Source organism: Manacus vitellinus, unplaced genomic scaffold (assembly GCF_001715985.3).
Source record: "Manacus vitellinus isolate BGI_N305 unplaced genomic scaffold, ASM171598v3 scaffold_37_pilon, whole genome shotgun sequence".
NCBI lineage: Eukaryota > Metazoa > Chordata > Aves > Passeriformes > Pipridae > Manacus > Manacus vitellinus.
The window spans coordinates 3,147,215-3,170,712 of record NW_021940517.1 but is presented as its reverse complement, the minus strand read 5'-3'; the positions used below and the strand labels follow the sequence as shown (position 1 = coordinate 3,170,712).

The 23,498-nt window shown below is 40.9% G+C and overlaps 1 protein-coding gene across 2 annotated transcripts; it reads left to right on the top strand.

Moving 5' to 3' along the window:
- The first annotated feature begins 348 nt into the window (after positions 1-348).
- UNC93A (unc-93 homolog A) lies at positions 349-23,497 on the top strand. Of its 2 annotated transcripts, XM_008923590.3 has the most exons (9): positions 349-462; positions 5,574-5,776; positions 7,909-8,090; positions 8,864-9,093; positions 12,121-12,246; positions 15,075-15,292; positions 16,429-16,564; positions 17,635-17,766; positions 23,029-23,497. In XM_008923590.3, exons 2-9 carry the CDS (start codon positions 5,690-5,692, stop codon positions 23,292-23,294), a joined length of 1,377 nt encoding a protein of 458 aa, XP_008921838.3. In that variant the 5' UTR covers positions 349-462; positions 5,574-5,689; the 3' UTR covers positions 23,295-23,497. The 2 variants fall into 2 exon arrangements, with proteins under 2 accessions (XP_008921838.3, XP_017932863.2); XM_018077374.2 differs by lacking the exons at positions 349-462; positions 7,909-8,090 and having other exon boundaries at positions 5,554-5,776.
- Position 23,498: the final 1 nt, after the last annotated feature.

Sequence of the window (23,498 nt, the reverse complement as noted above, 5' to 3'; positions counted from 1 at the left end):
TGAAGTTATGGAACAACTTCTGTTAAATGGATTGAGTAACTCTGATTAACAATCTTGATACTTCTCTGGAGGCGGGAGCAGTTTGGTAAAATATTACATTTCACAGTAAGTGAATATGCAAGCAAGAGTGCAAACAAAATGGTAGTTACTATTATTTCAGATGAGAAGCAAGAGGTGGAGTTGTATGTGTCCTGTCTTCCTAGATACTGTTTGCTTCTCCGGTCAAGTTTTACAGCGGGACCGACGAAAATGATGAATTTCCCAACAAGGACAGGATAGGCATTTTGCAACCCTCATGAATGTACTAGGGTGGTTTCCGTAAAGGTCAGTGCCGGATTAGAAGCACACAGCTTGTTCAGAGCAGCAACCATCAAGAGGTTCCCCAGCTGGACTCCAGTACCTGTTTCCAGGGAGGTCTATCTTAGCTCCATAATTTCAAAGTACAGGAAGCCACTGGAAAAGGTAATTTCGTTTGTTTGAATGTAAGGATATGCAGACTAATGGGCCTAAGATTGGAGGGAGAAGGCAGAGGAAGAGGGTCAGGGTCAGCTGGTAGAGAAACAGTGTCCTGCATGGCTGTATGATTTACTGATGCTGAGGCAAGGGAAGGCATCTGTATTGCAGAAAAGGTCAGGTAAAACAGGTAATCACCTGCCTCAGGGACCTGGTGGTATCTACTGGGATAGGGAAGAAGTTTCATCATCAAAATTTTCTGCAGGATTGCATATTCTGACTAATTCTAATAGATCTTCTATTTTGCCAATAAGAACACCTTTCTTTCATACCAGCCTGTACAGCCTCTTTCTTTTAATATTTCACTCTCAAGAGCCCCTGCTTGAACTTCTGCAGCTTGGTAGCTCCTGCTGTTATATGTGGTTGTAGGATATTCAGAGAAAAAAAGCAAAAGTTAGTAGGAGCAAGGCTTGCAGAGGAAGAGACTCATACTACCTTTCCCTTTTCTCTACGGTAGATATTTACATCGATGGAAAATGGGTGGTAAATAGGTGGTAAATATTCCTCTTATGTCAGTCTCCAGTCATGGCTGCAACCAGTGGACAAATGAAAGGCACTGGAGGTGAGGACATCCACATCCCAGGATGTCTAAACCAATATGCAGTGCTGCTCTCTGGAATCAAGCCCCATTCTCCTTTTCTTTTTATTTCTACAGGCTGATAAACTCATCATGAATCTTTAGATGACAGCTTTTAAAAAGCAGGGGCTTCCTGACTGACCACTATGGAGCTTCTCTTGTGCTGGCTTGATAGTGGACATTAATAACATGAGCAGCCATCTCTGAACCGAAAAGGAAAGGTGAAAATGTACATGATTTGGTTTGCTGACAGAGACCCATCCTCCCAGGCACATCATGGGTGTGTGTAAGGAATTTCTGATGCATGCTTATGAGAACAACCAGTATGAAGTCAAGCAGTTTCCAGTAAAAAGCTCTTAAGACTTCAGAGCCACTGCCATACAAAAGTCCATTGTTCATATGCAGGATCCACCTCCCTACCCATTCATTATAAAGCATAGATCACAACAGTGGCATGTTTATCTTAGCAGAGTGTTAAGCCTTACCAATTGAGTCACAGTTGCTAGTTTAGAAATGGGATTACTGTAGCTATTCCAAAACATCCAAAATGCAGAGCAAGGCACATGTATAATGTCAGTGCTCAGGCAACAGTTTTAAGAAGGAAAAATGTGATTGGGCTGAGTCTGAACCAGATGAAAGAACTTTATTATAAGAGAAAGAATGCAAGACAACTCTGGTGGAGAAACAGAGGATTGTTCCCAGGCAGCTGTCAGCCTGGAGAGGCCAATCTCCTTACCTGTCCTCTGCAGGGAGGTTGCCTACTACACAGGGCAGGGACTTACCTTCAGCATGCTTGCATCTCTCCCTAGTCTTGAATTAATATCTGTGAACACTCTCATACATGCGTTCACGCATTGAAAGCTCCAGCCAAAACTGATGCAAATCTCAGGAAGCGAGTAACATCTACAAGAAGCCCAACACTTTAAGGAACTGTTTCTCCAGCTCATAAAAGTTTATGAGTGAGTCTGGACTGGCATCACATCATCCTGTCATAAATTGAGTCCTCTCTGTTTTATAAAGACAATGTTGATTATTTGGACAGCTGCATTCAACAGAGCAGGCAAGTGTCCTGTAGGGAAAGTCTCCTACATGGTCCTACTGATAAAAAAGTCACAATTTCATTCAAGCTTGCACCCTCTCTGATTTTTTTCCATTTGGTCACCTTTCTACCATGAGCTGGCTTCCAGCCCAGAAGACCAGGTGTCTCTCCTCCTCCTCTTTAAGGAATAGGTAGTGGAGCTGGAGGAAAAGGGTGTCGTCAGAAATTAAGAGCAGTGCTAAGGGAGGAGAGAGAGAGACCTTACAACCAGCAAGGCTAAAAGTAGTGTAGCAATCTGTGAGATGGGAACTCAACCAGCAGATTTCAGGTCACTCCCTTAAGAATCAAGAAGTCTGCTGGCACTCAGGAGATGAGGTGAGAAGGGAGAAACAGTGAGACACGGGCAGGATGATGGCTCAGGAACAGCAAAGCAGGAAGGAAGGAAGAAAGGACAGCATACATCAAGTACATAAAGGAAGATTGAGATAGACAGTTTGGTGCCTCCAGAGAAAGACGGGGGACATCAGCAGGTAGAATTCAGACAGAAGTGGCAAACTGATGTCTATGCAGCTAGCATGTAGAGACAATCCTGGGAGAACAGATGAAAGGACAGTATCTGTAGATGCATTGCATGATGAAAAAGAAGTATTTGAAAGGACAGATGGGAAATACAGGAAATTTGGAAAAGAGACCTGAAATATTGGAGGAGGGTGAGATGCCTTTAGAGACAAACAGGACCAACTCACAATTCTAGAGAGAAAATAACAAAAATTATTTTCCTCCAACTTTGTGGGCAAAATGAGTTCACTGACTGGCAGCTCCCTTCCAACCCCCTTCCTGTGAGAAAACAGCTTTTACTGCTTGATCTGTTCAGCTCAGCATTATGGATCTCACATCCCAGTTGTGATCATCTCTCAACATGTAACAGCCTGTATTTTCCAAAGCCCCTGTCAGAATGGCAGAGCTTTGCAAGACACATGTCACATTTAGTCATTCCTGCTTCAACTCCAAAATAGGCAGGGCACAAATGCAGATGAAGGAGGAGGAGAAGAAGAGAGCAACATGGCCAGACTTTCAGAAAGAAAGTAAGTGCTGTATAGGCAGTCAACCTTTCTACAGGTAGATTCAAGGGATACTGTATACCACCAAGGAACTAACCAATTAAAAGCCTCCTAAGACAGAAAATCCTCTGATGAGTATTCTAGGCGTTGTGGTTTTGTTCTGCAGTTAAAATAATTACCTAAACAATGTATTTAACCAGAATAGAGTAAATAGGGAAAAGATAATCATGAAGAACAAAACTTCCCAAAGATTAACCCCTAGTGCTATAATCTTTTGAGCAGACTGCCCTCATTTACACTGAGAGAATAAACACTGGAAAACAAATGTAATTGGCTGTGGGAGGGAGTCATCAGTTTAACCAGCCTCTTCTATCTCCTATATTTGGGGCAGTGCTCTGCAAGGCTGTTTGAGCTTAGTGGCTGCAGTCTTCTGTGAGAAAGCTAAGCCTCAAATGCATTGCACAGCTCCTGAGGATCTCTCACTTAATCTTAGTTAGACTGGCAGAAAGAATGAAAGAGGTGTCAAGTGTGATACACAGCAGGTCTGCTGGAGCCTTGGCTGCCTGGTACCAAAGGAAAAGATCCTTCGCCTTATCAGATTTCCTTGGTGAAGGACTCTGCACATTCCTAAGGAGGGGCTTGGGACCAGTCAGTTGGATAACCCCTGGGCAAGGGATGTGGAACAGGCTGAAATGCCTTTGATCAGTGGAAAGAAGAGAAAAAAACCACACATACAAAAAAAGCACCATCTCCCATATACGCTCCAGTATTGCACTGCTGAGAGGACGTGACTGAATTAGGAGTTAAGAATTCCTTCAGAGCAGAAGTGCTGATCAGATAACCTGTCCAACACTGCATTTTAAAAATAGTGTCCAGTTAATTTTTTTTAAAGCTTTGTTTTTATTACTGCTAGTGTCAAGAAAAAGAACTGAAATAAAGGCTTTTATAACTGAGTGCTCTTTGCACTATTTCTGGTTCTTGCCTTTGCTACAACAGCTGATAGGATAAGCATTATTCCTACATATTCTCAATCATTTTTCCAGCAGTTTTAGACCTCTGATTGCAAATCTGTAGAATCTGGCAGACTTTTTCTAAGGGATCTGAAGCAGAAACAATCATGTTAACGCCAGGTGCAAATGTCTTGTGAAATATTTTCACCTGAAAATTGCAAGGGTCCATAAACCTAAAAAGATGGGGAAAAATACCACCAGTTTAAGATCTAAGTGCCTTGTAGAGGCTTACAAACACTGCCAAAAAAGGGCATCATTATGATCTAATTCAAAGTGTTTGCTGGTTGTGCATAGTGGCCTGCAAAATAAAAAGCCACCATCCAGATTTGCAACAAAGAAGAAACATTAACAATGGAGTATTAAAAGATTATGTTTTCTGCATTACTTCATTCAAGATTATAAGACAAAAGAAGAAAATGAAAAGGCACATACTGCAATTTTCTCCAAAGCAGAAACTACCTGTGACCTCTATTGTATTAAATGAGTTAATGCATTAACGTTTCCTCCCCTCACCCTCAGATGCCCCCTTGGGAAGCAAAATTGTGCCATCTAGTGGGATTTGGACCAAGTCTTAGCTGTGCATTCCCGATGAACATTATGGACACCCTACAGACCATCTCCACTTGAATCTTTTTACATTATACCATGGACTTTCTTGGATTCCACTTTGATCCAAAGTTCAAATCCCTCCTCTGCCACAGCTGCAGGAAGGGTCTTGTTCACTCTGCCAGGCTTAGGGCCAGAGAAGGGGAGGGGAAGTTGCTTTTTCATTTATCTGCTCAATCGGCTTTCTTCTTGGCTTTTGAGTAGATGAGAAAGGTGGAGAAAAATTATTTTCATGACTATGACTTGGTAAATTTCAAAGACCAAAGCCAAGGTGTTCCCCATGAATGAAGACCCTCTCACCTGCAAAGCAGCCAGCAGCCTTGGTTTTCTGTGCTGCACAGCTACAGAGCTGGTGTATGCAGACAGCACTGTAACACAATCTCATTTCCTAGTATGCTTTTGTAACCTTAGTTAAGCAATAGGCCTAATAGAGGTTTCAGCACAATGGTTTAATCTTTGCCCTTTATGGATTAGTATATCTTTCTGCCAGAAAGCAATTTCACTGCTTGCATTTTTTTATTTCTGTGCTGCTTGTAGTAGAGAGCCATATAATGTACAACTGCAATACTCACATTGGTCCAAGTGTTGCAAGTGACTTATATACCTATCTAATAAAACATGTAGGTGTCCTTCAGGGGCAACTGCTATTGCTGGAGTCACAACATGTGAATGAGTAACAACTCCATAACACGTTTTCAGTACAAATAAAAGTAAAGTTCACTGGCCAGTCTTCAAATAATTAACAACTCTTTCCTTCACAAACACAGAAAGAAGTGACCTTTTCCAGCAAGACACAAGCTGTTTTTCTCCAACTCGAATCATCCCCTGGAATAATTGGATCAGCTCTGCCCACCAGCAGACCTTTTGTCTTCTATGAAACAACATGGAAAGGAATCTTAAGAATGTTTTGGTCATTTCTTTCGGATTTTTATTCCTCTTTACTGCTTACGGAGGACTCCAAAGTCTACAGGTAAGTGGGAATCTCCCATTGGTTAGCCTGGACAGTTGGCCTGGAAGGGCATCAGAACAGTTGGCAGTAGGAAACACATCCATCTTTCCATGTCTCTGTGAGCAGGATATGCACAAGATTTTCTATGAGGTGGGTTAGGACATTAACTTGCTGCAGGTTAGTATTCCTCACTCAGATTCATAGTATTTACTAAACATTTTATTCTAGTGTTTCTCAAATAGCTTGAATGCTTGTGGCATAATACTTCTTCAGATTCACAAAGTTGTTTGAATAAAAACAAATTTACCTGAGATTTTGCTCAAAAGAAGATATTGAAAAACGGAAAACAAATTCAGTTTCTGGAAAGGTTTTTTTTTTATATTTCTAAATTGCTATGGGTTTATAATTATTATTATTATTGTACGTCATTATATAATAATAAAAATGTATGCCCAAACCATTAAATAATTAAAGTATAAAATAATATAGTAATTACTGGGATCATAAAAGATATTATTTTAAATGAAAGGCAGTTGTGGTTTGTAGTGGCATTAACATCCTAAGACATAGTAGCAGAGATGACTTTCTAAAATGACTTGAACACTCAGGATACCATTATAGCACATTTGTTTAACCAAAATGAAAGACTGAGGGTTACTGTTGCTGTCTATGAATACTTCAGAGTAGATAAACACAAGGAGAAACTTCTCAGATTAGAAGACTCTGTTGGCCTCATTTCTAGTAAATGGATATAAACTACTCATAAGTAACTTTAGGCAGGATATTAACATATGACCATGGTCAATTGGATTGGATTTTCCCATTGGAGTGGGAATCTGTATGCCTTAAAGGTGGAACTTGACACATAACATGATGCATTTATTTACAATAGCAAGAGATTGATCTCGTTTCAGGAAGAGGTCCTTGCTAGTTCTGTGCCTCTCTCTTCTCCTCTTCTGGAACATCTTCTCATTGCTGACTTTGTCAAATTCTGAGTTCAGAGAAGTTATGCAAAAATATCCCCAAAACTGGATGGACATGTGAGTTGGGGAGACTAATGAGGCAGAGGAAGATAAACCCAAGAAGCTGCAAGTCAGTTCCACTCCCAACTTGATCTTCTCATTTCAACTTTAACAGTATCAAGACAAGAACTACTTTGAGCATAAAACTGTAACACCTGGTTAGATCAGTTATTGCTCCCTTGTCAAAATGTGGCTGAATCAATTACCTCCAACTACAAAGGGCTGCTGTGAGCATATTAGGATATCGAACCTTGATCTCTGAAGAATTTAGAAATTATCAGACCTGTACTTTAAAGCAAAGAATCTTCTACTGTTGCTAAATCAGGCCTTACAATGCAGATCTGAGGATATTCCTGCCTGCCTGAGGACAACGAAGATGATGAAGGGCCTGGAGGGGAAGGAGCATCTGAGGTCACTTGATCACTCCACAGCCTGGAGAAGAGGAGACTGAGGGGAGACCTCATTGCAGTCACAACTTCCTTACGAGAGGAAGAGGAGGGGCAGGCACTGATCTCTTCTCTGTGGTGATCAGTGACAGGACCTGAGGCAATGGCCTGAAGTTGTGCCAGGGGGTGTTTAGGTTGGATACTGGAAAAAGGTTCTTCATCCAAAGGGTGGTTGGGCACTGGAACAGGCTCCCCAGGGAAGTGGTCACAGCACCAGCCTGACAGAGTTCAAGAAGCGTTTGGATGATACTTTCAGGCACATGATGTTACTCTCAGGGATAGTCCTGTGCAGGGCTAAGAGTTGGACTCTGATCCTTGTGGGTCCCTTCCAACTCAGGATATTCTCTGATTCTGTGAACAAGTGAGGGCCAGGAAAAGAAACTATCCTTCATTTAACTTGTTTTCAAAGAGAAACTCAAAAAAATTACATCAAATCTAAGGTCTGACTTACTGAAGCTTTGAATCTGAGAAATCCTCAACTGATTTTGTGTCGTATTTTCGTAACTGTTCTGTCATTGTGAGGAAAACCATAAATCCATAATCAGATTGCTGTGGGGAAAGGAGACAGTAACACCCAGCCCCAGATGCTGCATCTCTCCATTTCTACCTGAAGCCACTCTCTGTACACCATAATAATATGTGCCTGTGATAAAATTTGTCTCAATCACTGTTTTTGTCCATGCAGAGCAGTCTCAACTCAGAAGAAGGCCTGGGTGTTGCTTCCCTAAGCATTCTCTATGCTGCACTCATCTTATCGTCTATGTTCCTCCCTCCAGTCCTCATCAAGAAGCTGGGCTGCAAGTGGACCATTGCAATCTCTATGTGCTGCTACATTGCATTCTCCTTAGGGAACTTCTATGCTAGCTGGTACAATTTAAATACTTTAACTCTGTCTACTGTGTTTGAACAAAATAAGTAAGGGCAAAATTCTGACTTCTTCTTTCTCAATTCCTACTCTACCTCTGTGTTGCATATTAGAAAGTTGGATGCAAAAGTGCTACCTGCAAGAAATAGAGATAAATAAATCCAGTAGCAGGTGAACCAAGAGATGAAAATGTGCAAAAAATCAGAATGAATACATCATTCACCCATCTGAAGTTGCTTCTCTAACTCATGTTTGTAGCAGAGATTTCCCTTTGGGAAAAAAATTAGAAATTTCATTTAAAAGCCAAATTACTTTTAGGACTGTTTTTGAAAAGATTGAAAGGAAGGCTATCTTCCAGCCAGTAGTCCTGGGAGAAGAGGTCCACAGGAAGAGGGTAGCTCTTGCCCTGCCTTTTCAGAGGTGGATGAACAACTTCCACTCTCCAGAGACAGGGATTGCAGCTCTTTGGAGGAAAGTTGTTGTGATCCATCTTCTGAAGTGCAGGTACAATGTAATTCTCAGTTAGAAGAAGATAAGGCACATGAGCAAAGACCTAGCCAGCCTAGCTTAGGTCTAGTCCCTGACAGAGCTGGGAGTGCTTGCACATCCCAAACTTCGTAAGACTGGCCTTTTCTGGATTCCATGTAACAGATTTATTGTGTCATACAAAGGATAAATCTATTTCTTTGATGTCTATTTTTGCCTCTGAATCTTAGGACAAATTATCATTATGCTAATGGACAACAGCTATGCTAAATAAAGTGTTCTTTGGCAGGTACACACTAATCCCTACATCTGTGATCCTGGGCTTAGGAGGAGCACCACTCTGGTCTGCCAAATGCACTTACCTCACCATTGCTGGCACTTCTTATGCTGAGAAAGCAGGAAAAAATGCAAAAGACGCTATCAACCAATATTTTGGGGTCTTCTTTCTGGTATTTCAGTCCTCTGGCGTCTGGGGAAATCTTACCTCATCCTTGATATTTAGCCAATCTTCCACCAAAGGTAAAATATATTTTAAAATTTTGGCACTTCTTTCTATAAATTTCAGCTAGATAGGTAAAAGGTAAATTTCTGCAGCTGAGCTTCCATAGGCAGTGGAAATAGGCACTTCAGATGTGAGTTAGCTCATCTGAAGATAGATGTATGAAATAAATGGGCTGCTTTGCTCTCTGAAAGTGTCCATTTTCTATCAACTCTTCGTCAGCCATAAAAAGAGTTCAGACAAATAGCTCAAAAATAGGTGTCTATTGAATTCTGATTTAATTCCACCCCTGTGTTGTAAAGCATGGATAGGCTCCTGGAAGTGACAGTTTTTCACATCTAACTTCTATTTAAAGTGGATTAAAACAAAAGGCAAAACATGAAGCAACCTTTTCGCAAAGTTTGTAGTATTGAATTGGTATGCTTTTAAACATTCAAGAGTAGTCAAGCTGATGCTGGTGCTTGCTGAAAATGAGTGCTCTACAGAACTGTCAAGAAGAAATAGCAGTAGCTGTTGGCAGGAGTCTGTGTGCCCAGGCTCCTCTGCTGTATTTCAGGCTCAGACAGCAGATGCCGATGTAGCTTGAAGAAATCACTCAACAGCAGTGCCCTCATTTCCCATGCATGTAATTGGTGTCAGCTTTAAACGGGCAGTTGTGAAGATAAATTAATACTTGGATGCCACCTTAGAGATTCAAAATGCTACGATATATTATCATTGCAGTCTCCCGTGCATTCCTTATCCTGTCAAAGTCATAACAGGGACTTTCCATATACATTCTACTATAAGTAGCAGGAAGTTACCTCTCTTCCCTGGCTCAATTAAGCAGAGTATTCAAACAGGTACTAGTTTAAAACTAAATATCAGGGAGCTGGCATGGGGTTTTAATCTTTGAATCCTTGGCTTTATGGCAAAGTAGTTGTCACAAGGTGTGATACTTTTGGAGAATCAGGCTTCCTTTAAACCCAAATAACTACAGATGAAACACCATTAGAGCAGAATGCTAACGAACTGCTTTCAAAGTGCAGTGGAGCCCTGCTGACCTGATCACTGAGCCACGTGATATCTCGGGAGGGACTGCCTGTTCTGATTTCGCTTGCAGGGCAGAGGCTGTGGTGCAGCTGTGGGGTCTGCACAGACTGCAACCGTTTTACTCTCCTCTGCCTCACAGCACACATCATTTTAATAAGAGGACTAAACCTCTACTTTTTTTGTCTTGTAAATCCCTTTCTAGTTTTACATCTGAGGATATTCCTCCAAATTCTAAAGAATTTCTTTTACTTATTTTTTTAATCAATTATATAGAATTTCAGAAAATGCAGTGTTCCTGGGAGATGTGCTGTGAACAGCTCTCAAAGTCAAAGGCCTTGCATACCTTCACAGCAGTGATGAGCAGTTATACCATAAGCTTCTCTGCTGCGCCTTCTCAGTGAGACTCAGCTTTAATCTAGAGGGAGCTTCTTTGCAGAGGTGAGAGAGTAAGCATCTCCAACCTCTCCCATATTTTTCTCTCCTCTGACATTGCAACAAAGGTATCCATCCATACTGTTCATATACTTAAAATGTACAATTTCACTGAGCAGTCAGAAAGATGTAGCATTTGTCTTCAGAATCAAAATGCATAGAATTCAGACATATACCTACACTTGACAAATTCCCTGCATCACTGCATCCAGAGGAAGCATGGCAAAGTTACACCATGAAGCAATACTACAACAGAAGACAATACTCAGGGTAAATTACAAGTCATGCTTTCTCACTCATCAATATTGCAGCCTTAATTCCAGAGAAACAGTGCAAACCCTACCTTGCACCTTCCATATCACTAATTGCATGTGCATCTTCAGATGACTCATGAACAGATGAAAAACTTGTTTTACACATTTCCACACTTCACTAGTGTGACTCATCTTTTCCATATGTTAATTTTGCTGAGGGTCTGATTGTCCAATTTTTGCTGAAGGTCTACAGCACTAGCCAGTGGCTATAATAAGGTAATGATTTTCTTTACGTTCTTAAATTTTATCTGGTGTTAAACCTAAAGTTGTTTATGAAGCTAGTTGAACAGCTGATTCACATTGCAGCAGCTTTGATTGCAAGCAACAAGGAAAACCACACTAAACATACTTATGCAATAACCTTAATTGAAAAATTACAGATCAACTCTTATTTAAGGACTCAGCCAAGGTACAAGTGTACTGCCCTTTATTGTGCTTGGACCAATGACAAATTCTGCAGTGAAAGCATTAAAATAATTGTATGGCTTTTTGATCATCCTTCTCCACTACACAGCTTATTCAGGCTTACACTTTGGATTAGTATTTATTTTTTATCAAGAGGAAGTAGGCATGGTGTCATGGTGACACACAGTGTGTGTGAGCACATGTGTGTGGCTTTGATGTATGACCAGCACAACACTGGTAAGATTGAACAAAGCAAAAGTCTTACTCCAAACCCTGCCGAACTGATCTAGTTTAAGGTATGTTCTCAGAAACTTATAAAGCCAGTAATAAAATAATAAAACCAGGAAAAGCAGACTTCTTGGAAGACTGCATTACTGGGTAGTCGTAATTTGAATTTATAAAACAAAAAGATGTCTTGAAGTGGTTTCTGTTCCTATAACATATACAGACATTATCTGGAGAGGGATAATGTGCAATGGCTGTAAGAACTGTGGACCATCAGTTCAGTGGCAGTGTAAACTAAGGGACCTGTTTCATGGGGTGTTATGACTAAGATGTAGCGATATGCACTGGAACTTTGAATACTGCAAATTGAGCTTGCATTCAGATTTTAACCTTTAATTTTAGTCCTTATTTCCATGTAACCATCAGTTCAGTGTTAAGTCGGAAGCTACTGCTTCTGTTAAATCAAATATTTGTGTGTTAAACTGGGATTCTGAAGTTAATCATTTCTAATCAGGAAGGATTTGAAATGGGGACCAATCACTGAGCACTGGATTCCCATCTCTTTATATCCTTATGTATAGTGTGCAGTTATCTGATCTCTTCACTGACCTGCCTTTCTTTTGGTTCTTACTGAATTAGTGGAAATCTCAGAAGAAGACCTGGCATGCTGTGGAGCATACAACTGCCTGGCTGATACCACTAACACCACTGATTCAGCGAAACCATCCCACTCCTTAATCTACACACTGCTAGGTGTTTACACTGGTAAGTAATACGCACAATCTGTAAGCAATATCACTGATGGGGAATCTAGTACTTCTGAAATCTAGCATGACTTTGCAGATTAAGTTTCTGACTTTGTTCTTCAATCCAATTTGCTAAAAGGAAATAAGGTATGTGAGACCTGTAAACAACTCCTTTCTAGCTTCAAATGTTTTATGCCAGAGCTGTATAATTTTTTATCTAAAGGAGCAAGACATTCTTTAAATTTTTTACCTGAAATAAAGTTGAAGCCCAGTGTGGTAACCCCATTGTTTCACCCAAAGTCAGTGTTCCTCTACAGACTAGACTCAAAAGTATGCCCACATTGCAATTACAGGATTACAGCAGCTTATCCAGTTATGCATGAGATGGTTTTAAATTCACTATTGTCAGGACCAGTAATAGTGATCTAGTTATTGATGGCATAGGGCAAATTTATATGCATGCAGAGGTCCAAGATGGTAAGAGCAGCCCAGATAGCAGTACTTGAACTCACCAACTTCTAGTCAAGTGGGGATGCCTATCAGAACTGACTGGTGTCCTACCATATATAAAGAAGTTTTAGCACAAGAACTACATTGTATTTAGAGATGGACCTGAACCACAGCTCCCAGAACAAGCAGTCATTTGAGGGAAGGTTTTTGGACCCCTGCTGACACTTCACAACTGCAGTCAACTCTTAGTTGCCTGCTTGAATACCTTGGTGTGAAAGGCAAAGTTGAAGAGAAGCAGTAGGCAAATTGGCATTTGCTAATTGGCTCCCATTTACTACCTACGGCTGCTAAAGACCTCCCTTGCATAAGGCTAGAAAAGAATCAAAGAGAGGGAAGGCTGATGCCATCAAAAATTGGAAAGACAAATAGATGTGCCGAGATTCATTGAGTGAGGAAATTTCGAAAAGTATCCAGCTCAAAACAAGTTATCCTCTGGATAAAAGAAAGTATTTGGCAAGGCAATATGCCACCTTGACTCCATTAAAATATCTTCACAGTCTCTGAACATAGATGTATTCTCTGTGCTGAGACAGATGCATGGAATTTATTATATGCTCCAACAGAGTGCATGTGATCTACACAGAGCCAGCTCTCACGGGACAAGGACACTGCAGCAAACCCTTCCTCTTTCCCCAGCCTCCATTCCTAATTGGTGAGAAAATGTAAAGAATATCCCCCCATTTCCCTTCCAGAGTGTACTGGAGCTGATGACTTTCTGCTAAAGGCAAGTTTGTCTCACAAGTTTAAATTTAAATTTGATGACTAACATATACAGTGCTCCCTTAGGCTTTGCTCATGTAAAATGAATGCAACCCTGCTGTCTACTGACCCCACATCAGTAGGGTTTCATTTTTCTTTTAAACTTTTAATAAAAGATATGTCTTTTCCCACCTCAAGGGAAAGCAAATAGTTAAATATTTCATCCACAGACGTTTTTAAATGTGTCCTCTATTTGGTGACTGAATACATATTTTGCCCAGCTTGGGTGGAGACAATACTAGCGTAGTCTTTGTTGTTGAGTTTTCTCAGGGACTGTGAATGTTTTTACTTACATTCATACCAACCACTCTTAAGCCATGTCATTATCTCCTCTGATTGCTCTTGATTCATTTGACATATTTGTTAGAATATTTTTCCTGAAAGTGTGGATTCCCTGCTCTCGCTCATATAAGTCCTGCAATTAGCCCATATGTACTAATAAACACCCTGGCAGAACCAGCAATTACATCATGAAGAGTTTACAGCTCAGCCTCTGTAGGGAACCAGGACACTGGAGAATACAATTTCATTCTAGGAGACATGGAAGAAAAATAATAAACAACAAAAAATTGAGGCAGTTTATTGTAAATCTGCTGATGCATTTGGACATTAAAAGTTCACAGAAGAGACAGTAACCATGCACATAACATAGGAGCACATTAAACAGACAGTGTGGATGGGAAGAGGTGCCTGGTTCTCCTCTTACTCTGAACTCTACTTGTTTCTTTTCCATGGATGGAATTCTAGTCAGCATAAGTAAGAGAGGAAACATAATCATGCCCTGCATTCATAATGAAGCAATCAATTGTGAATCTGTGGCTGTTTCATGTATAATATGAGACAAGTTTATTTTCTCGGTAACATGAAAAAATTGTATTGATTCACTACACAAACAACAAACCATTTTCTGATTAACTACCTTATGTATTCTTTCATATGGTGCTTCTGCTAGGAAGTAACTTCAATCTTTTTCAAGTTAGCTAAAATTGCTCACCATCATCATCAAAACAGCACATATTCCATACTCGAAGCATTGTTCTGAGCTGAAACAAAAAAAAAAAAAAAGGAAAAGAAAAAGCACAACATATACTGAGATCCAAGACAGCATTTATTTTTCTTTCCATGTATTCGAAAGAAGATCCCCCCTAGCCAGGAAAAACTTGGCACTAGAAGTGAATATTCCTCTCTCATGTTGATTTAAAGGCTTTTGATAGCTCCCGAGGGAGCTGTTCCCGGCCAACTCCCCATCCCCGCGCCCCTGGATTGCCCTGGAAGGGTGAGCCATCACCCTCTGCGGCCGCGCAGCTGGCCCGGCGGCTGTCACAACAGGACAGTCACAGTTAAGCTGAGGGGATTTGTGAGGTGTGCAGCTGTATGCAGAAGATGTGAATGTAGATCAGGCCTTCTTGTTTATACAGAAATGGCCTTTACACTGAAACGGAATCAGAGGCATCTGCCAAAGTATCCCACAGAGTGCTAAGCATTAAGTCAGAACAATAACAGCAGCAAGCAACTTCCCATCATTCTTCCAGCATTCCTCAGTTTTTCATGAACTTTTTGTTTTGTTTTTTTTTGCAGCTAGTGGTGTGCTAGCTGTGTTGCTGATTATTATATTTCTGGACCAGATCAAATCTGATCAAGCAGAGACTGAGAAAGAAAAACCAGAGATACCATCTTTTTGGTCTACATTCCTAGCAACTTTCCAGCATCTTAAAGATAAAAGGCAGTGTCTTCTAATCCCTCTGACAATGTACAGTGGGTTTGAACAGGGATTTCTTTCTGGTGACTATACAAAGGTGTGGATGAGAACGGAAATCTATTTCTGTCTGACTTTTTTTTGTGTCTTTGCGTCTTACTATTGCATCTGAATCTATATTTACGTGTTAAATGAAGATGTTTTCAATGGTGATTTGTGGATTGCTAAATTACTGCTTACTTCTGCTTGAATGAACTCTGAGTGGCATCTTCAAAGAGTAGAGGCCAGCAGTAAATATGTCCCTTGGAACAGCCTCAAAAAGAGTGCAGTAGAGAGCTTAACTCACCAGTGGAGGCCACAGCAGAGAGCTACAGGTTCAAACTCTTCAGCTTGTTGTAAATAACAAACTGGGAGAAAAGCCAGAAGTCAGCAAAGCTTTTATATCTTCCTTCCTTCTGGTTTCCCTAGAGTTTGTATAAGTGCAAGTCAGCACACATATCATGTATTTTATTTTGACAACCTTTACGGTAAGAGAGCAAGTCCTCAACATGGCTGGCTGAAAGCCCTCACCAGTCACTAGTGCAATAGGTCCAAACCCTGATGGATTGAAATGATTAAAACCACCTCTGCTCCTCCAGTTTCTCTGCAAATCAAGACACACAGCAGGTGTGTTCTCCATGCATTTGTTGAAAAAAAACGTGAAGAAAGGGAGAAATCTTCCTGAGCTGCTGCTTTGATGCTTAAGGTTTCAAACCTTGCATCAAAGAAGATGGAAGAGTACACTTGCTGCTATGTTGTAACGGATTGAAAGAGGCACTCCATGATCACCTGCACTGGTCATATGCTCTTATAGACGAGGTCCTCTTCGTTTCTTGGGAGCTGCTCTGTAATGACCATAGTTTCAACTGTCAATTTTCACCTCTTGGGCTATGAAGGGAATGGCAAAAAATTTCTAGTGCTACTTCCAGGAGTTTTATTTATAGCATGCAGTGCTCTGATTTGTTCTGCTTGTTGTTGCTCTGTTTGCATGGCATCAGTCTGACTGGGACCTGGGTTAGGAGTATTGCTGCTGAAGACCAACTGTATCAATACACCAGGGACTTGTCAGCAAACTCTCCAGCTCTGCTCCTTTGATCTTGTCCATGCTATTTACCAAATACTCAGGCTAAGACCTTTGAACTTTAGGTGTGTATTTTCACGGAAGATAATGTAGCACCACTACCTCTTCTCTTCCAGGCATACGTGACCTGTGCACTAGGGATACAGTACGTTGGCTATGTGATGATCTGCTTTGCAGCTGTAAATTCCCTCTGCTCTCTGCTCTTCGGAAAGATCTCTCAGTTCACGGGTAGAAAACTTCTATTTGCATTAGGTATGTGAATGTTTCTTGAATGACTGATCACCTCATGTAATAGATCAGAACCAGTGCTCTACCCCTTGCACCCCATGCACAGGGGGGTAACTCGCTGTCAGCTATCAATTAATACCAAAGCCAGTCTGGAGGCAAACTTCACAAACTTCATTCATGAGAAGAGAGGCAGCACAGTTCACAATTAAGCACTGAATTGAAGTCTTTGCGTTACATCACTTTGCTGGTGATGTAAGTTCACCATGCTTTTGAGGGTATTATCTATGCAGAAAGTGCCCAATAGTCTCGATGCTTTATAGCTCTAATGCAACCAGTGATAATTAATGCAGAATTTGAGACTTGCACTATAACAGTGAAGGATTTCTCCACTGGGCTGAAAAATCCTCACCTTTATGGAGTGAAAGAAAATCACTGTTGATCTGAGTCTTGGGGAATGGTAAATTTGGAAATTTCAGCAGAATTTCAGGAAAATTTTTAAAGGTTGGCCTGGTGCCATTTCTACTACTTGTTCTAGTAGGGAGAAAAATAAAGTCATATGCCAGAGTGTCAGGCTAGAATAACTTAAGGACTTGTGTATGGGATGGTAATTTTCATTTTGCCTTGAGAAAAAATTTGCATATTTAAGAAAGACCAAAAACCACCAAACCCTCTAGATATCCTTAATTGTTTCCTCTGGCCCTGAATGGAAATCTCATTTAAGGACTAGGCAAGGAGAGCAGAAGGGTTTTTGCACTCCCTTCCCACATGCCTCACATGGTGAGTGCAAGTCTTTCAGCAGCCCCTTCTCCTACTCAGTGGCAGTTCGTGTCCTTTGGTCTAACAGCCATGCCAGCGCTGAGGGATCTCTCAGCTCAGGACACTGCTCAGAACTGTGAAATGAAGACTCTCAAAGGCCTGCACTGTCTTGTATTTCATGTGATATCAACTCAGTCAGCACAAATCTCAAAGAACCAGAAAGATTTTAAGACTGCCTTGTGCTCTAGTTGTGAGAAGAATAAAAAAGCATTATCTATCACTATCTGTCCTGTATATAATTGCATCTATATTTCTCTTCTTTCTTTCTAAATCAACAGCCACAGTTACAAACACCGCCTGTATAATAGCACTACTGCTGTGGAAACCTCATCCTAAGCAGCTCGCTGTGTTTTTTGTATTCCCTGCTCTTTGGGGCCTATCCGATGCTGTTTGGCAAACACAAACTAATGGTAAGTCCTGTTGGCAATGAAATGTATTCTCTTGAGATATAAGAATCTGCATGTTTGCATCTGTAAAACAATGCATGCATAAAAATGATAATGGCATTAAGACAGCATCTAAAAGAAATATGTTGAATCATGGGAAAGTAGAAGAAATAAGAGCACATTTGGAATAAGTAAGAAAAATACTCATAAAACCAATTTTTCCAAGATGAAGAGAGAAGAATACTGCAGCAGATGATAATGAGTATTCAAAATAAATATTCTGGAGGAGTATTTCAAAGAAAATTAGAAACTTAGAAGAATTATACATTTAGTCTGTCTTTTACAATAAAGGAGAGCGCTCTGGATAAAAAATCAGCTCAAAGATCAACAAAAGAAGAAGGAAATTAGCTGTTAGAAGTTACTAGAAAAAAATTGAAGGAGAAAACTACAGAAAGAAACATTATACGAGCAAGTAAATCCATACAGTTCTGATTCATTCAGTTTGAAAAATTATAATCCAATGTGATAAGGCATAAGAAGACAATAAAACGGAGCTGAATCATGGGAGACTTCCACTTGAAGGAAGCCTAACAAGCTAGAGGTCTTTAGCCTGGACAAGTGATAAGTACAGAAACCAGTTGGTAAGGTCATTAAGAATATGGAGAAGGTGATTAGAAATTCACGTTTCTCTTAAAAACAGAATTAGTGGCACCAGATGAAGACAGAAGCCTTTGTAGAAATCAAACCATTTTTCACCCAATGCATAATCAAAGTATAGAATTCATTGCCAAAAATATTTTTCAGTTGGAATTACATCACTTCAGGGGAAAATGTTCTTTGGGGCTATTAAAGGCTGGTGGTCCAGAAGAAATCTCCAGTTCAGAGTGTCCCTACGTCTTTGATTGCCAGAGTCGGAAAGACTTTTGGGGGGAAATATCACTGTATTCTTGCCTCATTTCTTACACTCTTAGCCCAGAAGCCTGTTACTGAAAGTATGCCATTGGACTTCTAATCTCATGCATTAGGTTTATTCTTACAGTCTTTTATATTCTGCTTTGTGACACAGTGCAATTAATTATTATGTACTGACAGTTCATATAATGAGCTGATACAAACTGACTTCTGTAAGGGATTGTTTAAACTTATCCCTTAATGAAAACTAAAGTTCTCTTACAGACCCTAAAGCCAGACTCTCAAGTGCTGGAGAGGGCAAGAAAGAGTTCTAGTCTGTGATGACTTGAAGTAAAGTCTGCTCATGACTGTCAGTTACAGTCTTTTTAAATCAATGCCATAGTCTGGGTCAGTAAGACAGTTAAATGATCTCCCTTCTGCTCCTGTATTTTGCCTCTTATTTCGTCAATATTGTTTTCCTCTATCTCAAATTCATATTTAGCAGATGCCATAGGAATATACATGTAGCAGAACTAGCTCCTCTGGGCACACATCAGGTTATGTGTCTCGGCCTCCCTCCCTTTGGTGCCTTTGCTTGTTTCAGGAGTTAAGATGATTTCACCCACTAGATAAACTGTCATGAGAGAGCCAAAGGGAAAACACAGCAGTCCATTGCCCAGCACTGACAGTGCTCTCCTTTCAAGCATGTGTAGAATTCCTGCCTCTACACACAAGGAAGCAAGCAGCCAGCAGCTCCAGCTCCAGCTCCAGCTCATATCCCCTAGAGGAGAGCTTGCACTTACATCAAGGGACACCCTCTCATCATCTCACATTGTAACCCAGAGCCTTGTGCCTTAGGGAAAAATTTTAAATCAGTGCATTTATTACTCAGGTTCATGAAAGGACAACATCAGTGAGGATTTGCTCTCTCTGAAGTAAAACCGTTCATTCATTTCCTGCTTCTTCAGCCACAATCTTTCTTACTGCTCACTAAGCTTCTTCTCAACACTCTTGAGAGCCATATCTTAGTCTTCCACTGGGCTAAAGGACCTGCCCTTTGTTCTGCTTCTGTCTTTTCCAGAAAGTCTTGCTTCAGACAATGGGCTTCTTTCAGAATCGCAGAAGGGGTTAGGGTTGGAAGGGACCCCTGGACATCAGCTGGTCCAAACCCATTACTCATGCAGGGCCACCCAGGCACAGCCACTTACTTAGGATCATGTCCAGACAGCTTTTGGTTATTTCCATGGAGAGAGACTCCACAATCTCTCTGGACAGTCTGTGCCAGTGCTCACCATCAAAGTAAAATGATTTTCCTATGTTCAGAGGAAACCTCTGGTATTTCAGTTTGTGCCCATCGCCTCTTGTCCATTTTTCTTGGACATCAGTGAAAAGAGCTGGACTCCATCATCTTTGTACCCTCTCTTCAAGGATTTACACACATTTGAGATGTCCTCAGTAAGGACATCTCCTCAGTAAGGTCCCTGCACACCTGATAAAGATGTACCTGAAGCCCTCATTAGGAAAAAAAGGGGTAGGTACAGAGGACCTAAGTATTAGAGAAGGTGTTTGGGAAGTGGTTGTAGTTTCCAAACCCCCACATGAGACATAGGCAGTTTCATGCTTATTTAATGGTGAGTGAGCTCTGGAGCTATGTGACAAGACATACGCTCTATTACTGCACTGTAACAGGTCATGTCCATTCCTAGATTCCTACAGGATACTAGTGAAAATTTCACCTGTGTTTTAGCTTGGAAAAAACCCCATATGTTCCTTTTCCTTGCATAATGTCTTTTTTTTTTTTTTTGTTAGTACCTTATTCAGCTGTTTCACAGCTCCCAGTTATAAAATTGTACAAAGTTTGCTTTGTCACATTGTCACAATGAAATGCTGAGTGATAACATGAAACCTTAACAGAGAGGTGCAGTGACATTAACTCACAATGCTGCATCCTAGAACAGGATCTTTTGTTTGACATATCCACTTGGGGCTAGATGTCTTCTCCCCTTCATCAGTTTTATACAGATATACATCACATGAGAAATTCCCATCATCAAAGGTCATAAGACCTCCAAAACAGCATTGCTGACTAGAGTCTGTGGTATTTCCCTTGGTAAGCTCCCGTGACTGCTGATAGGGCTTCAATAGATTAACCAGTGAATACATGCAATGGCATTGTGCCACATTCTTAAGGCATTCTGTGGTAATCAAAGATGGCTCACTTTGTGCTGCTGTGAATAGTTAATACTCGAGTACCCCCTAGAGGATACGTAGGCTTATGGTGGATGAATCACTTCACCTTATAAAGGCTTCCTAACATGTTTTCATTCATGTATGGACACTCTAATTTATTTCCAATAAAAGCTGCTTCATTTCAGAGCATGTAGTGCCCTTTCTTGTTTAACTTGAGCATAGATGCTGTTATTACCCATTGACAATTTCACTTCTGGTATAACAATTGTGTAGCACAGAGCTGTCAGGTAGATTACAGTAAAATCAAGTTCTTTACAGGCTGATGTGCATCTTCAGAAAGGATATGAATGAGTCTAAAGAGTTTATAAACCTGGGCTCAAATAATTTTCAGCAGTCCTGTCGTGTACACATGCCTACTACAACTGGGGGAAGGAGTAGGAAAACGAGCAGTGGTAAACAAGCAGGATAATTGCCATGGAAGTGAACTGTAAAAATGCAGACCTATCAGCCTCTCTACTCAGCCAGCCCAGCAGGTCCTGGTGAAGTTTCAGCCAGGCAATTTGCACCACACTGCACTTGACAGTGTTTGTGACGAGGACAAATATTTAGGTTTGGGGCAAAACCACCATTGTGCTCCTATGTAACTGCTAGCTAAGAGCACATGTGTATCCTGAAAATGAGGACTTCCCGGCCAGGTCAGCCCTTCCTATAGCTGAACTTTGGACTAGATCCTCACTCAATTCTCCCATTGTTTTGGTTGAAAAAGAAGGCTTCAAAATAGCAAGGGATGGACTTGTGATGGACTTATCCAGATTTTCCATCATGTGTAAATTGAAAGAGTTCAGTAAATGTCCCCTTGAAGTCATCAGGATTCAGTAGGTTTTTACATACCAATGAAGTCTCCCCCTACCTAACAAAACTGAAGGGATAGTTGAGTCTACCCAGACTTTAAGAGAACTTTGTACTCCTCTGTGCCTTTTGGCTAAATGTACATATTTCAAACAGATATGATGTTAGAGAAGTGGATGAGAAGAGTCAAGGTTCATGATATTCCTATCTTCCCTCCCTGCACACCATAGTTGAGTCAGAGGAAATGCCCCCTTCTTTATCACAACTGATGCTAGCTCAGCACCCAGAGGAAAGCAAGGTCTCCCCCCTTTCCTATCTGCTCCACTAGTCAGACCTGGAGACTGGGAATCCTACCCTGACTCCCACTTGTGGGTGTGCTACTGATCAAAGTCAGTGGGATCTTCCCAGTGAACATAACTGCATTAGAATGATCTGTTTAACTAAGTCTCTATGTCAAGCAAGTTTTCCAGCTGCTACCCAGGGGTTCTGTGTGCATCGAGGATATTCTATTTGCCAAACCATCCAGGAGCTGAAAACCTGGTTATCTCAGAGGTGCAAATCTTCCCTGCATACTAAATTCAAGCCCAATTGTAGCAGTTTTCTCAGCTTTCTGATTTAAGTGTTTTGGGTCAGTTTATTTCTCTCAACTTGGCACATATGAATAGAAGACATTATCACCACTGGCGACACTGTGTGAGCCTCACCTGGGGGCTCCCTGAGGCTGAGTTCTGGTGAAAACAAGGGCCATGCATTTTACACAAACAGTCTCTGCATGTTCTCAGGCAGGCGAAAGAAATAGTTTGAAGAAAAGTCAACAGTGCATGCAGGGTACAATCAAGTTCTTCCCAAAACTGGTGACGTATGGGAGCATCTTAGTCCCTGAGAACCATGTTGTCCCTAGTCAAAACTGCCTGTTCTGTGAAAGCCTGCAAGGACTTGGTATGATTTTCTCAATAGTTATACATGGGGACCCTACAATGTCAAAAACCAGTTCTGGACATCTCCTCTTCCTCCTTACTTACTTGTTCATCAGTGCAAGAACCTTCATTTTTGTGGCTTATATTTTGAAAAATAAACTTCCTGGCATCTCACTTCAATAGAGCCCATCCTTCCTTCCTCATGTTTTCATTCCCTTTTATCTGATATTCTCTATTTTGTCTGGTTGGCTCTATTATTTCACTTATAATAATTCACAGAGGCACAAAAAATTTTAAGACAAAGTTTGTATTTTCCTTTCTCTGACAGGTATGAGGGAGGGTCTGTCTTCCCCATTGCAATCTATTTATTCCCTTCGCAGAAAATACATGGTAGCAGGCTTAATCTTCACAAGCCATGTCCTTCCTTCCTTCCTTCCAGGACTCTATGGCATTTTATTTGAGAAACACAAGGAGGCTGCCTTTGCAAATTACCGTCTCTGGGAGTCACTTGGATTTGTCATCGCCTTTGGTTATAGCACCAAATTGCAAGTTTACATCAAACTGTACATTTTATTGTCTGTGCTTGTGTTGTCTATGGTGACATATGGAGCAGTTGAATGCCTTGAGGCTAAGAGCTCCCCTGGGACACCTACTGCTACAAAGAAGGAAAGTGGAGGACCCCTGACCCAAGAAACACACATGTAATCCAACAGGGGCAAAGTGATAGAGGCAAAGTAAACAAACTGGCCAGTTCCTATGTCTCCAAGGGCATTCCAATATGTATTACCTCCAGAAAGATGGTAATGGAACAGATTTCAAGGCCAATATAATACAAATGTCTTAAAAGTAAAAATCTCTTTTGACGTCTCAGCTTTATAAGGGAAGACTGTCTGACTTCACCCTTTCATG